Consider the following 14,668-nt stretch of genomic DNA (forward strand, 5'->3'; position numbering starts at 1 on the left):
TATGAGAAAATTGGTATGAGACTACCTTGTATAGTTATGTCATGGTTCTGTCCATGATGCAATAATTAGGTGATGTATCAAAACAAAAACATTTGGTTTTGTTTCGTCTATCTGTCAATTTTTCTCATATAATATTTCATATGGTTGGCAACATTACACATCAAATTCAAGTAGAAATTACCCACTTTGACAGTTATTCATGATGCAATAATAAGGTGATGTATCAAAACAAAAACCTTTGTTTTTGTCTCGACCATCTGTCAATTTTTTTCCATATAATATTTCACATGGTTGGCAACACTGCACATCGAATTCAAATAGAAATTATCCATTTTGACAGTTAATCAAGACATCAGCTGCTCTAAATGGACTTCCATTGTACCATGCAGTTAATCAAGTCATCATCAGCTGCGCTAAATGGATGGATGGATTATTGTGCCATGGTTCTGTCCAAAGGCATTGCAACATAGGCGAAACCAAAAAATCAATTAAAACAACTTGGGTATTTCCTAAAGATATTAGTTTTCTTCACTTCTCTTGAAAATGGTTTCCCCAGAAATAACATAAAATTCCCTTTTTTCCCCATTTTTTTTTTTTTTTGAGGAAAGTTGCTTATTCTTTTACCCCAATTTCCAAAACTTTTTAAATTTTTCCAGTTTTTTTTTTAATATGGTCTGTTCCTGTACTGCAAGAATCTGCTACTTTTTACTACGATAACGAATTTTCCTTTATGATAGAAATAGTAAAATCGAGTAGATTCTTGCAGTACGGGAACAGACCAATATTCTATACCATTTCTTTTACCATAATTAAAAAGTTAAAATCACCCAAGGTGTATTTAATAAGGTGTATGCATCAGATACAACAACAAATATTTTACAAAAACAACATTGTTGTTATAGAAATTAAATTGTCATGCTGACAATAATTTTTTGACAAAAATAAACAAAAACAATTTTTAATTTATGTTTGTCAAGCTATTCTTTGAGGAATAATTAATGAATTTGTGTATTCTTGGGTTATTAGCGGTTTTAGGTCAAAAAATAAAGTTTAAGACCAACTAATAAATTTTACCTTTCCCACATGCAGCCCATGGCTCCTTGTAGTGTTGTTAATCCCCAAAAATTAAAATCTATTTTTTTTTTGGAGTGGCTTCAAATTTTGCCTAATTAAGAAAATTCTAAATCCCCGGCCAAAGATAAAAAAAAGTTAAAATCTTTCCATAAGCGTATTTAAACACCGCCTAGGATTGTGACAAGCACCAAGGGGCCGATTCCAATATAGGCTAACATAATCTCCTCGATTTTATGAGTAGCTGGGATTTATGGACAGATTTCCTCACAACATAAAATATGTGGACCAATCGGCGAACGGGGTTATAACTGATTTAATCCTAGGTTTCCGTTCCGCCCACCTCTATGAATGTAGTTTTCTTCAACTTTTTTATTAAAAAAGCCTAAATTTAAAGACCATTATTGAAATCGAAATGTTTTTGACAATGTACTTTACAAACAAAAAAGAAAAAGGTTTGAAACCATATGATTATCACTTACACCTTATTAAATACATCTTGAAATCAGTGCTGTTAAAACACAAACAAATATTTTCAAAGATCATTTACCGTGTGTTTTTTCGAATTTATAATAAAATGGAAGAAAAAGCGGCTTGGCGAAATAAATTTTATAATTTTTTGTTTATTATCAAATTTTCTAAATTGAATATGAGTTGCCATATTTTATGTAAAAAAATATTTTGTTAGAAAATGAAAACAAATTGAAATTGGTTGCCGCCGGCGAAAAAGTATGCCGCTGACTCATGACTCTCTGGATGTGTTTAGATCTAAGATTAAAATCCCCCAATTTAATTAACCTAAATTGTTGTAGGATTAAGAAATTAAGAAACGCTGCAAAATGTCTCCGTTAAAATCATTAATTTTCCAAATTTCAAAAATCCCCAAATTTTCTAATTTCCCTAGTTTATTTAAAAAAAAAATATCTTAAAATTTGTTGTTATTTTTAATCGGTAGTAGGAGATTTTTGAGCATTAAAAAATCCCCATATTTGCATATTTTAAGGTTTCTCAATACAAATCAGAAACAGTTCTGAGGTCCCTCTTTAAAAGTCATTAGAAAAATATCTTCATTTCCCCGTAAGGGGATTTTTAGGTCTAATTAAACTAACACGGCCATTTTCTTTTTTAAGGGGTAATTTAAAATCCTAGTTGTTTTCACAAAAAGCTTTCCCGCTTTTTGCAATACTCCCCATAAAATTTCAATTTCCTCACATTAGGGAATATCTTGGTAGTTTTTTTTAAGATTTTCGGGCTTTTCTGGATCTATATATATATATATATATGTGGCAAAAATCGGGAAAATGTTGGGACCATTTTTTTTTTAAGATTTTTGAAATTTTCAGGATCTGTGGAGATATGGGAAAAATAAATGGGATTTGTTTGGCAAACATAAACGAAAATTTATAAGAAGGATATATTTAGGGAATTGATGGGGAAATTGGATGGGATTTTTATTAAGGAGTTTGTGTTAACTATTTACTAAAGTCGTAGTATCTTCTGTTGTTGTTTTTGTTGTTATTTCTAAATTTCTATATGTGTGTTATTTGTTGTTGTGTTTTTTGTTGTTTTTTTGTTTTCTTATAATTATTTTCTACATGCGCATCCACATTGTTTTAGCATTGTCGCACGCACACATCCTCAACACACAGATACACACACGCACGCACACACTCACGCACACATGCACCGCTTAACCATCCACCATCGATAGCTAGAAGATGATGAAATAACCTCTTCCTATTTAGAAAACGATTTACAATTGGCCAATTTCGATAGGGTACTACTTGAATTGCTGTTACACACCCTCTCCCGTTTCCTTGTGAATTTATTGCTACATGAGGTATTCGATGATGCGGCCGAAACGGAGGTGGGCACCGAAGCCGATGCGGTCATAAACGATGTTGTTGCATCGGTGGTCATGGTGCCGGGCGGTGAAAAGGAAAACGATTGCGGCAAAGCGGTATAAATCGATAGAGACGAGGTTGATGCCGAACTGGTGGTGGTGGTGGCGGGAGCGGCCGTTGTTGCTGCCATGGATTGCGGAGGTGGTGGTGTTTGTGATTCGGCCAACGAATCAGGGGTATTGGCATTCGTTTCAGCATCTTCAGCAATAACCGTTTCAATGATACGTAACGGTTCCCCGGCAATGGAGTGGCCGGCAGATGGCGTTTGCTGGCTACCATAGTTTACGCTGTAAAATTCGTCAGGATGTGGCAAGATGGCCGGCACGGGCATTTGTATAACCTGATGTTGCAGATCTTGCTGCTGCTGCTGCTGCTGATGCAAATCTTGTTGCTGCTGCTGTTGCATGACTTGTAACTGGCGCAAACATTCTGGTGTCAGCGAAGCAGCCGCCGAGGAATTCCGCTTGAAATTTGGACTACGTATGGTGGTATTGTTAACGCTGTGTTTACTGGTCCTGAACTTGTTGATATTATAGCTCTGACTGGTGTAATTCAGATTCAGCATTTCAATGTCCACAATGGCGGCTATGGAGGTCCTTCGTCGGGTATTGGTCACAGGTGGCGCTGGCAGCAGCGTCGAGGCAACACTGCTGATGCTGGTGGCATGACCTTTGGCCGTTTGGTGGTGGTGTTGCTGCCCCGGCTGCTGATGTTGCTGCTGCTGCTGATGATGATTGGCGTTTGCGTTGACGTTGGCGGTGTGAGCGTTGGCATTGCTACAACTAGTTGTGGAGCGGTTGTCTTCTATTCAGCTGCCATACTTATTGGAAGATGTGTAATTATTAACTGCAGATCCATTAGATGACATATGAGTGTCAGGCACTAAATGTGGTGTTCTACTTGAAATAGGTGGCAAAATAGGACTTGTTGGCCAATGGTATGTAGTAGCAGCAACATTATTGGATGAGGGAACACTTCTATGCAAAAAGCAGTTTGGTCTTTGAGATTTTTTTATTGTGGATTTGACGTTTGTTTTGATTTGATTTTTGTTTTGTTTTTTTGGTATTAAGAATGACATTAGACACGCACACACACACACAACATACATTTAATTGAATTTTAATTGTCCACAAAAAAAATAATTAATTAATTAAATTAAATTATTAACACGATTAGATGTTTACAACAAGAACAACAAGTTATTAATTAATTGAATTTTTTTTTGGTTTTTGTTTTGAGTTGAGTTTTTGATTAACGAAAGAATGAAAAAAAGGAATAAAAAAATACAAAAAATTTAGTTAAAAAAACGACATTGTTGTTGTTTCTGAATTGAATTCGATTAAAACATGGCTTGATTATTTACATTGACTTTAAGCATGATTTGGTGGCAGAGAGACAGAAAAAATAGAGAAAGAAGGCGGTGGTGGTGACGGGGTGACGGAAAAGATAGAGTGAAGGTGATCGTTTTTTTCGAAATATATAAATATGTACAAATGCTATGGATGATTGTTTTTTTCATTCAAATGAGGGATATTGGATTGGCGAAATGATATTATGGATTGGATTATTGATTGATTTCCTGAATGGCCTATTTTGATTTCACTTGTTTCTTTTGTAAATAATTTGGAACGATCTATGAAGCGGGAAAGTGAACAATTTTCACAATTGTTTTATCTCGGGGGATGGTGGAGATCTTTTTGAAAAGTGTGTTTTGATAACCTCAACAATCACATATAGAAAACCAGTAAGGAATGTAGTAAAGTCGGACGGGGCCGACTATATGATACCCTTCACCACTTTGGATATATTCAACAGATGAATCCTAACAGAAATGAAATTGGATCCATAAACATGTCATTCTGCAACCTATACTAAATAGAAGCTATATCTAAATCGGAACCGATTTTAACGATTTCAGGAAACATAAACCACCTAATTCATAACGCTGTGCCAAATTTCGTGCAAACCGAAAGATATATAGGGACTTTAGTGGATCATCATTTAGATCTGAACCGATTTACTCGAAACTTAACACACGTCATTCAAGACTCAATTCAGTACACTATGCAAAATCTCGTGTAAATCAAAAGATATATAGAGACTTCGGTGCACCATTTACATAAAATCGGACGAAACTATATACAAGAGCTATATCTTAATCTGAACCGATTTTCACGAAACTTAGCACACATCATTCTAGTCCTAATTCAATACACTGTGCGAAATTTCGTGCAAATAGAAATATATTAAGGGACGGACAAAAATATATGCGGGAGCTATATCTAAATCAGAACCGATTTTCACGAAACTTGGCAGACATCATTCTAGGCTCAATTCAGTACGTTATGCCAAATTTCGTGCAAATCGAAAGATATATAGGGACTTTGGGGCACCATTTACATGAAATGGGACGAAACTATATATGGGAGCTATATCTAAATCAGGACCGATTTTCACGAAACTTGGCAGACATCATTCTAGGCTCAATTCAGTACGTTATGCCAAATTTCGTGCAAATCGAAAGATATATAGGGACTTTTGTGCACCATTTACATGAAATCGGACGAAACTATATATGGGAGCTATATCTAAATCTGGACCGATTTTCACGAAACTTGGCAGACATCATTCTAGGCCTAAATGATTAGGCTGTACTAAATTTCGTGCAAATCGAAAGATATATAGGGACCGTTTACATGAAATCGGTTAAATATATATATGGGAGCTATATCTAAATCTGAACCGATTTTTCCCAACTTCAATAGGGTTCGTCCTTGGGCCGAATAAGTGACTTGTGCCAAATTTCATCCAAATCGGATCATAAATGCGACCTGTACTTTATTTACAATTTAACATGGACAGACGGACGGACGGACAGACGGACATGCGTAAATCGATTCAGAAAGTGAATCTATGCATATTCTCAAAAGGTACCATGGGTCTATCTCGATTATTGTTGCCTGTTACAAACATATGCACAAAGACATATTACCCTGTACCACAGTGTGGTGAAGGGTATAATGAAGTAACGTCGGCTTCCTACATTGACCTGCATTGAACATTATCTCACAGTACTGGTAAATCAAATCATGGACCTATATTGTACTTGTTCTGCAAATGAGTTTTTCATCCTCCAATAGCTTGGATTTACTATCCTTAATTCTCTGCGAAACAACAGACAAATTACAGTTTGGAAAATTTGGCTAAAACTTCGAAGAACCGGGGATGTCAAGTTAACGCTTCCACGGTTTTGAAAATTATCAAAAATACCCAAAATCGGCGGAGCCCTCATATAGAGGGCTATATCAAAACATGCATCTACCAAGGGGATATTTTTTCTCAGAGAAATTGAAATTCCAAATTACTGACAGAAAAATTATAGTATGAAAAAAGGTCTAGGACCTTAAAAATTGTTGCGTTCTTTATAGGGCCTAGCACCTAGGAGCATAAAAATATCTAAGGCTTATGTAATAAAAAAAAAATTATAGGTACACGAGTTGAGAATGCGCTCCATATTCAATAGGACGGGACCTTTATATGTAGTCAACAAGAAAAATGGATCCATATCTTTTCCCAATAGCTCGGAGTGTCAAATTACAGACATTTTGATCTGGAAAATGGCTATGTCGAAATATGAACCCATCATGAACCTGGAATACCAAATTATTGGAAATTGGAAAATACGGCTAATACCCTCAAAATACGGAAAATGAGGAGGATTCCTATTTGATATGCATGTATCGAAACATGTCTGTAATTAAGTTTTTAATCCTGCACGAAGCGAGAATAAGAAGTTACAGCTACTTTGGTGTGAAAATTCGTCTAAAACTTTTGAAATAACGACATTTTGGTGGGTCCCACATCGAAATAGTTCTGCAAAAATGTTTCTCATCATCCAATAACTGAAAAGCCAAATTGCAGGTACTTCGGCGGGAAATGCGGCTAAAACCAGCATAATATTGAAAATGAGGAGAATCCCTATTTAAATTACGGCCAGTGTCAAAACATGAACCAACATCGAGAATTATCGGCAAATATAGCATTTTTTTATTACAAGAATAGGTAATACTAAATTGTAATAATTTTATCTAGAGCGACTAGAAAATCTGAAAAAATAAAGTTTTCTGTTCATTGCACCCCCTAAATATAATCTCAACATCACCGAAAATTATAGGCATCGCCTTGAGTATAACCGAAACTTCGTGTAAAATTTCCAAGTGATCAGCGCTGCATTTCCACCATCTATTGGGGTAATAGTAATACTAAACCATATCATTACAAAATATACACCTTTGAATATTTATGTATAACTCCCACATCGGAGTACAGACAAACAATCCTCTTCGTATCAATTTAAAGGTCAATCACTCCTATTGGATATACTATCAACTTCTCAGATCTATGTCCTTTAGGAGTTTGGTTCATAAATGTCTGGGTCAATTTGACCCGCTAAATATTGACCGCCACCGAATATAAATTTTGTCATTTTCCACACAAAAGTCTGAGTCAATTTGACCCGCTAAATATTAACCGATCATCATAAAAATCTCTAGTAAAATTTCTTTGTGTTCGAGTCATAATTGTGACCTCTAGAGCGATCAGAAATACATACAAAAATAGAGTGTTTGGTCCATTTCATACCCTAAATATTAACGGATCATTACCAAAAACAATAGGGTTGGCCAGAACCCAAACTACATTCAAAATTTCGACTTAGCTAGACGAGATATGACGGTATTCTTAAAGGACCAATATTTCGCAGCGTTACAAATTCATGGGGCTGTACAAAGCTATAATACCCTGACAACATAGATGTGTAGGGTATAAAAAGAGACGCGACCTTTATATGAGAGGTTTGTCAATGCATGGACCTATATCGAAAAGTTTCAGCCAAAATATTTGTCAGCTTGGTAGAATCTGGACTGTCGAATTAATACCACTTTGGTGGGCTATAACAAAAACAAATGTTTCTCTATCTAATAGAACCCTGAATTACAAATTAATGCTTTCAGTTGGTAAGTGCGACTAAAACAAAAATTGGGGCGTATGAGCAATTGGGCTCATACGAACGGATCAATAATTCGTCACCTGTGACGATCTTATAAGCATCTCTTCCTACCACAAATTAATCAATATTGATCCACTTTGATAATAGCCCCTTTATAAGGATACATCATAAATGTCAAGATTTTTTTGTCATATTTATTAGTCATATTTTTAGGATACATTATCGGATATTTGGGGATTAACCTCATTGGCTCTCATTAGATGTGAAATCTTCCAACCAAAAATTAATCATGGCATAGCCTGCTATGGACTATGTCAAAGCATGGACCTATATAAAAATAGTTCGGCAACAATGTATCTTAATCTACGATAACCCTTAATAACAAATAAATGTCCTTTCAGTTGGAAGGTGTGACTAAAATCATCAAACCGTCGAAATTGGGGCGTATGAGCAATTGGGCTCATACGCATAAATCCATGATTCGCCACCTGTGACGAACTTATAAACATTTGGAGAAATTGCTACCAAAAATTAATCAATATTGATCCATTTTTGACGATAGCCCCTTTATAAGGGTACTTCATGCATGCCAAGATTTTATTGGACCACTTTTTTGGATAGCCTCCATATTATATTATCGGATATTTTGGGGATTAACCCGATTGGCTCTCATGTGAAATTTTCCTACCATAAATTTGCCTTGACATAGCCCGCCCAACTATTACAGGTATATGGAATGCCTACTTAATGTTATAGTTCGGCACGGTGATGCTTTGACAAACAATCCAGCCACATTTTAGATATTATGAATGCTGTAAAGATATTTACCAACCAAAGTATGTGTTTGGCTTTAATTGTGCAATGTGTCCATGTTGCTGTGCCGATCAGGCCCTTTTATACTCTTCACCACACTGTGGTACAGGGTATTATGTCTTTGTGCATATGTTTGTAACAGGCAAAAGGAAACACATGGTTCCTTTTGAGAATATGCATAGAATCACTTTCTGAGTCGATTTATGCATGTCCGTCTGTCCGTCCGTCTGTAGATGTTAAATTGTAAAAAAAGTACAGGTCGCATTTATAATCCGATTTGGATGAAATTTGGCACTTATTTGGCCCAAGGACAAACCCTATTGAAATATCTCCAATATATAGTTTCGTCGGATTTAAGGTAAATGCTGCACCCAAGTCCCTATATATCATTCGATTTACACGAAATTTGGCATAGAGTACAGAATTAGGTCCAGAATGATGTGTGCTAAGTTTCGTGCAAATCGGTTCAGATTTGGATTTAGCTCCCATATATAGTTTCGTTCGATTTAAGGTAAATGGTGCACCCAAGTCCCTATATATCATTCGATTTGCACGAAATTTGGCATAGAGTATTGAATTAGGTCCAGAATAATGTGTGCTAAGTTTCGTGAAAATCGGTCCAGATTTAGATATAGCTCCCATATATTTTCGTCCGATTTACGGTAAATAGTTCATTAAAGAGTCTATACATCTTTCGATTTGCACGACATTTGGCACAGCGTAATGAATGGTGTGTGTTAAGTTTTGTGAAAAGCGGTTCAGATTTAGATATAGCTCCCGTATATATTTTCGTCCGATTTAATGTAAGTGGTGTACCAATGTCCCTATATTTCTTTCGATTTGCACGAAATTTGGCATAGCTTACTTAATTGAGTCTAGAATGATGTGTGCTAAGTTTCGTGAAAATCAGCACAGATTTGGACATAGCTCCCATATATATTTTCGTCCGATTCAATGTAAATGGAGTACCAAAGTCCCTATATATCTCTCGATTTGAACGAAATTTGGCACTGCTTACTTAATTGAGTCTAGATTGATGAGTGTTAAGTTTGGTGAAAATCGGTTCAGATTTAGATATAGCTAACGTATATATTTTCGTCCGATTTAAAGTTAATGGTGCACCAAAGTCCCTATATATCTCTCGATTTGAACGAAATTTGGCATAGCTTACTTAATTGAGTCTAGATTGATGAGTGTTGAAATCGCTTCAGATGTAGATATAGCTTCCATATATAGTTTCGTCCGATTTTATGTAAATGGAGTACAAAAGAGTCAAATTTAGGGCGATTGGCACAAAATTTTGCACAGCGTACTGAATTAGGTCCAAATATATGTATGCGAAGCCTTGTTGAAATCTGTTCAGATTTAGTTATAGCTCACATGTAGAGTTTCCTCCGATTTTCGATATTTTGAGGTTCTTGAGCGCGTTTTTCAATCGAATTCGCTGAAATTTTGTATATAGTGTTGCTATTGGGTACCCAATTTCGTCACAAAAAATTATACATATAGGTCCATTTTTTCTGGTAGTCCCCATATAACGGTGCCCTCTAATTTTCAGTATTTTGGGGGTTTTGATCGTAGTTTTCAACCGAATTGACTGAAATTTAGAACTTTGAGTTCTTATTGGGTACCAAATCTCTCCACTAAAAATTATAAATATAGGTCCATTTTTTCTGGCAGCCCCCATATAAGGGTACCCCCCAAATGTCGGTATTTTGGGGTTCTTGAGCGCATTTTTCAACCGATTTCGCTAAATCTAGGTCCAATTTTTCTGGTAGCCCCCATATAAGGGTACCCCCCAATTTTCGCTATTTTGAGGTTCTTGAGCACGTTTTTCAACCGAATTCGCTGAAATTTGGTATTTTGTAGTCGAATATGGTAACAAATTTCCCTACAACAATTTTTTAATATGCACCCCCTTTTTGGGGAAGTCCCCATATAACCCCTTTTTTATATTAAAATAGTTATGCAATTTGTTCCGCGTTTTGGGTTTGGTTCTAAGACTCTGTTGTAACTATATCACCTGCGGAAGATATCGAGATAAAAAAACTAGCACGTAAGGTTCGATAATGAACTATAACCCGTATTTAAACCTAGCCCTTGAGTGGGAGGTACCAGAAGGAGTGGACCGATATTCCCTATCTTCGAATTTGAACTAAGTTTGGAAAAATAAAAAGATGTGCAAAGTTTGGATGAAATCTAAATTTTTTGAAACGGATTTGGTCCAAAGAAACATAAGGTCTAGAATCAATATTTCGATGAGGCACATTTTCATGGTGTAAAGTGTATACACCCTCATTAGCCATAAGGCTGAGGGTATAATTATCCATTAAAATTTTCCGAAATTTGTATTATAGTTTACATAGAAATGTCGGTATAGGTCCACTTTTTGGTATGTTACCTATATTTTCATTTCTAGTACCTGTCAGTATATCTATGGTGGATGGTATCCAAAGTTCGGCCCGGCCGAACTTAACGCTTATTCACTTGTTTTATTTAAGATTCTCATACCGAATATTTATATGCTCTATGTTTTGACATGTCCTTCTCGGGGATTTTTAAATGTTTCAGACCAAAGGGTTGTAATTTGTTATTTCCTGTTCTCGGAGCATACAAATCCTTCTAGAAGAAAATTTGACTCATACAACAGTCCCGCCCATTTTATGCATTTCAAATAAAAGTGCCTGTAATTTGGCTATAGAAAAATTCAAAATACTCCATCTTGATTACCAAGGTTATAAAAAACTGTGAACTTAACGGTAAAGCGATGGCGAGGATATGTCTCCCAACTATATATGTGTACAGGTCAACAACGTACACAGGATTTCATTTCGGGGGGCCGGTAGTACAAATTAAAACCAGTGGGCGAGGCAGTATAGTCGGACGGGGCCGACCATATAATACCCTACACAACTTCCACTATAATCTAACTTTGCGTTATTTGCACCCTCTTGCCATCCGACTAAAGGTCAACAAATATTAGCAATATTCAGTAGACGAGGGCTGTACTTGTCCAGATTCTCCGTGGGTCACGATGTGATGTTGGTGATGTTAATTTCAAAAAAAAAACCAGTAAGGAAAGTAGTAAAGTCGGGCTGGGCCGACTATATGATACCCTTCACCACTTTGGGTATATTCTACATATGTATCCAGCTGACCAACGTACCCTATACCAAAATTCGTGCAAATCGAAAGATATATAGGGACTTTGGCGCACCAATTACATAAAATCGGACGAAAATATATATGGGAGCTATATCTAAATCTGAACCGATTTTCACGAAACTTTGCAACATCATTCTAGACTTAATTCATTACGCTATGCCAAAATTCGTGCAAATGAAAAGATTTCCAGGGACTTTGGTGCACCAATTACCTACAATCGGGCGGAAATATATGTGGGAGCATGAAACTTAGCACAAATTATTACAGACTCAAATGTCAGTACGCTATGCCCAATTTCGTGCAAATCGAAAGATATATAGGGTCTTTGGTACACCAATTACCTTAAATCGGATGAAAATATATATGGGAGCTATATCTAAATCTGGACCGATTGTCACGAAACTTAGCATACATCATTCTAGACCTCATTCATTACGCTGTGCCAAATTTCGTGCAAATCGAAAGATATATAGGGACTTTTGTACACAATTTACCTTAAATCGGACGAAGATATATATGGGAGCTATATCTAAATCTGAACCGATTTTCACGAAACTTGGCATACATCATTCTAGACCTTATTCATTACGCTGTGCCAAATTTCGTGCAAATCGAAAGATATATAGGGACTTTGGTATAAAATTTACCTTAAATCGGACGAAGATATATATGGGAGCTATATCTAAATCTGAACCGATTTTTATGAAATTTTACACACATCATTCTAGACCTAATTCATTACGCTGTGCCAATTTTCGTGCAAATCGAAAGATATATAGGGACCGTTTACATTAAATCGGACGAAAATATATATGGGAGCTATATCTAAATCTGAACCGATTTTCCCAATTTTAATAGGGTTCGTCCTTGGGCCAAACAAATGAGCTGTGCCAAATTTCATCCAATTCGGATCATAAATGCGACCTGTACATTGTTTACAATTTTACATCTACAGACGGACAGACGGACGGACGGACATGCATAAATCGACTCAGAAAGTGATTCTATGCATATTCTCAAAAGGAACCATGGGTCTATCTTGATTATTTTTGCCTGTTACAAACATATGCACAAAGACATAATACCCTGTACCACAGTGTGGTGAAGGGTATAAAAATTCGCTGTTGCAGACATACATTTACTGTTAAAAAATTCATTTTGGGGGGCCCTGGCCCCCCGGTCCGCCCCCCTGCGTACGTCCCTGGTACAGGTTGTTGCTACGGTTCTAATATCTACAAATGTCCTTTCATTTCCCCACTTCATCAAGGGTGTCACACTTCTATCGAATCATTTCAATATCATCAATAAATTGTAAATTCTACCTCTTCGAAAAGTTTCCAAATTATTTACAAAAATATATACACATCTGCTATGGAACCACCAAGAAGGACAACTGGCGACTGACTGTATTTGAATTGAACACTTTGTTTTCATTTACCAACAAAAACTGAAGACAAAAAAAATTAAAAAAAAGAAATATATATATTTTTTACAAAAATAATATTTTTTTATATATATTTGTGGTGGATTGCATGAAATATTTGATTACGTTACTACAACAAAACAGCTCATAAATATGTAACATTTACAAAAACAAAAATACATTTTCTTTCAGGCTAATTTAACAGCTATTTGAACAATTGCCATAATTATGAGCCATTCCCTTCTGTTTTCTTAATTTTCAAATAATCATTTCTTTTTTTTTTGTTTCTTCAAATTAGGGTTTCTTTTTGTTGTTGTTGCTTCAAATTTCAATTTGCTCTATTTGCATTAAAGTGTCGCATGGGCAGTGGTGGAGGTGGCGGGGATGAGACAGGTTGTGGTTGTGGTGGTGTCGATGGCATTTGTGAATTGGGTGGTGATGATTTCGAGGATTTTTTACAGGGAATCAATGGCAATGTGTCGCTAGATAGCATATGGTGGTGGTGGTGGTATTGGTGATTGGAAGAGGTGGTGGTGGTGGTATTGTTGTTGTTATTATTGTTATTAAGAAGAAGATGCATTTGCGGATGTTGCTGCTGAATTTGTTGTTGTTGCGAAACAATGCCAGAATTGGTGTTTTGGTAAGCGTTTAGTACCCACCTTGAATGTGGAAACTGCATTGAGGGCGCATTGAACATCGGCGTCGGTGTATGTGGCGGCTGCAGTGATTGCGCAGCAGCCGTATCTGGATGTAAGAAATTTTTACGCTGCTCCACACGTTCCTGATGTTGGCTCAAACATCTTGTTATTATCTCCGGTAAACTTTCCATGTGATCCTGTGTGGAGTTTGGGGAGGGCGAGAGAAAAGATAAAATATTGTTAGAATATTTTTAGCAATGTTCTTAAGAAAGTTTTGTTTTTTAAATCATGAACACAGTACTTGTAAGGCTTGTAATTTATCCTCAAGATTGGTCAAACGTTCTTCAATGGCATCCTGTCGACTGGACATATCCGATATTATTTCATATACCGTATTTTGAGTCTAGAAAAATGGGAGATTATTAGAGTATTTTTGGTTTATAGAAAAAAGTTGTAAATATTAATAGCAATGAATATTTATATACCACAATTTGTTTATAATTAATATTTGACTAAAAACGTATATTGAATACTTTCCCTTGCATTAAAAATATGAGTTCAGAAGGTATGAAATTGAGCCGCACAATTAAACGAGATACATATTCCATAAGAGATAAGGACTTCACTACTACATTACCTTTTTAAA

At 36.0% G+C, this 14,668-nt stretch overlaps 1 protein-coding gene across 4 annotated transcripts; it reads right to left on the bottom strand.

The window, feature by feature from the left end:
* Positions 1-3,727: 3,727 nt before the first annotated feature.
* On the bottom strand, positions 3,728-14,421 carry LOC133334794 (small conductance calcium-activated potassium channel protein-like). 4 transcript variants are annotated; one of them, XM_061543113.1, is made up of 3 exons: positions 14,324-14,421; positions 14,044-14,219; positions 3,728-3,787 (listed from the first exon to the last, which is right to left on the bottom strand). In XM_061543113.1, exons 1-3 carry the CDS (start codon positions 14,390-14,392, stop codon positions 3,784-3,786), a joined length of 249 nt encoding a protein of 82 aa, XP_061399097.1. In that variant the 5' UTR covers positions 14,393-14,421; the 3' UTR covers positions 3,728-3,783. The 4 variants fall into 4 exon arrangements, with proteins under 4 accessions (XP_061399097.1, XP_061399095.1, XP_061399096.1 ...); XM_061543111.1 differs by having other exon boundaries at positions 3,728-3,795; XM_061543112.1 differs by having other exon boundaries at positions 3,728-3,821.
* Positions 14,422-14,668: the final 247 nt, after the last annotated feature.

This window comes from Musca vetustissima, unplaced genomic scaffold (genome assembly GCF_032173495.1).
Source record: "Musca vetustissima isolate MV318-11 ecotype Yass unplaced genomic scaffold, APGP_CSIRO_Mvet_v1 utg52381, whole genome shotgun sequence".
NCBI lineage: Eukaryota > Metazoa > Arthropoda > Insecta > Diptera > Muscidae > Musca > Musca vetustissima.

Coding starts and splice junctions, on each gene's coding strand:
- LOC133334794 (XM_061543110.1), bottom strand. CDS start 14,392: ATGTCCAGTCGACAGGATGCCATTGAAGAACGTTTGACCAATCTTGAG. Junction 14,220..14,323: donor ATAAATTACAAGCCTTACAA/GTACTGTGTTCA, acceptor AACTCCACACAG/GATCACATGGAAAGTTTACC. Junction 3,953..14,043: donor ATGCAGTTTCCACATTCAAG/GTGGGTACTAAA, acceptor CTTTTTGCATAG/AAGTGTTCCCTCATCCAATA.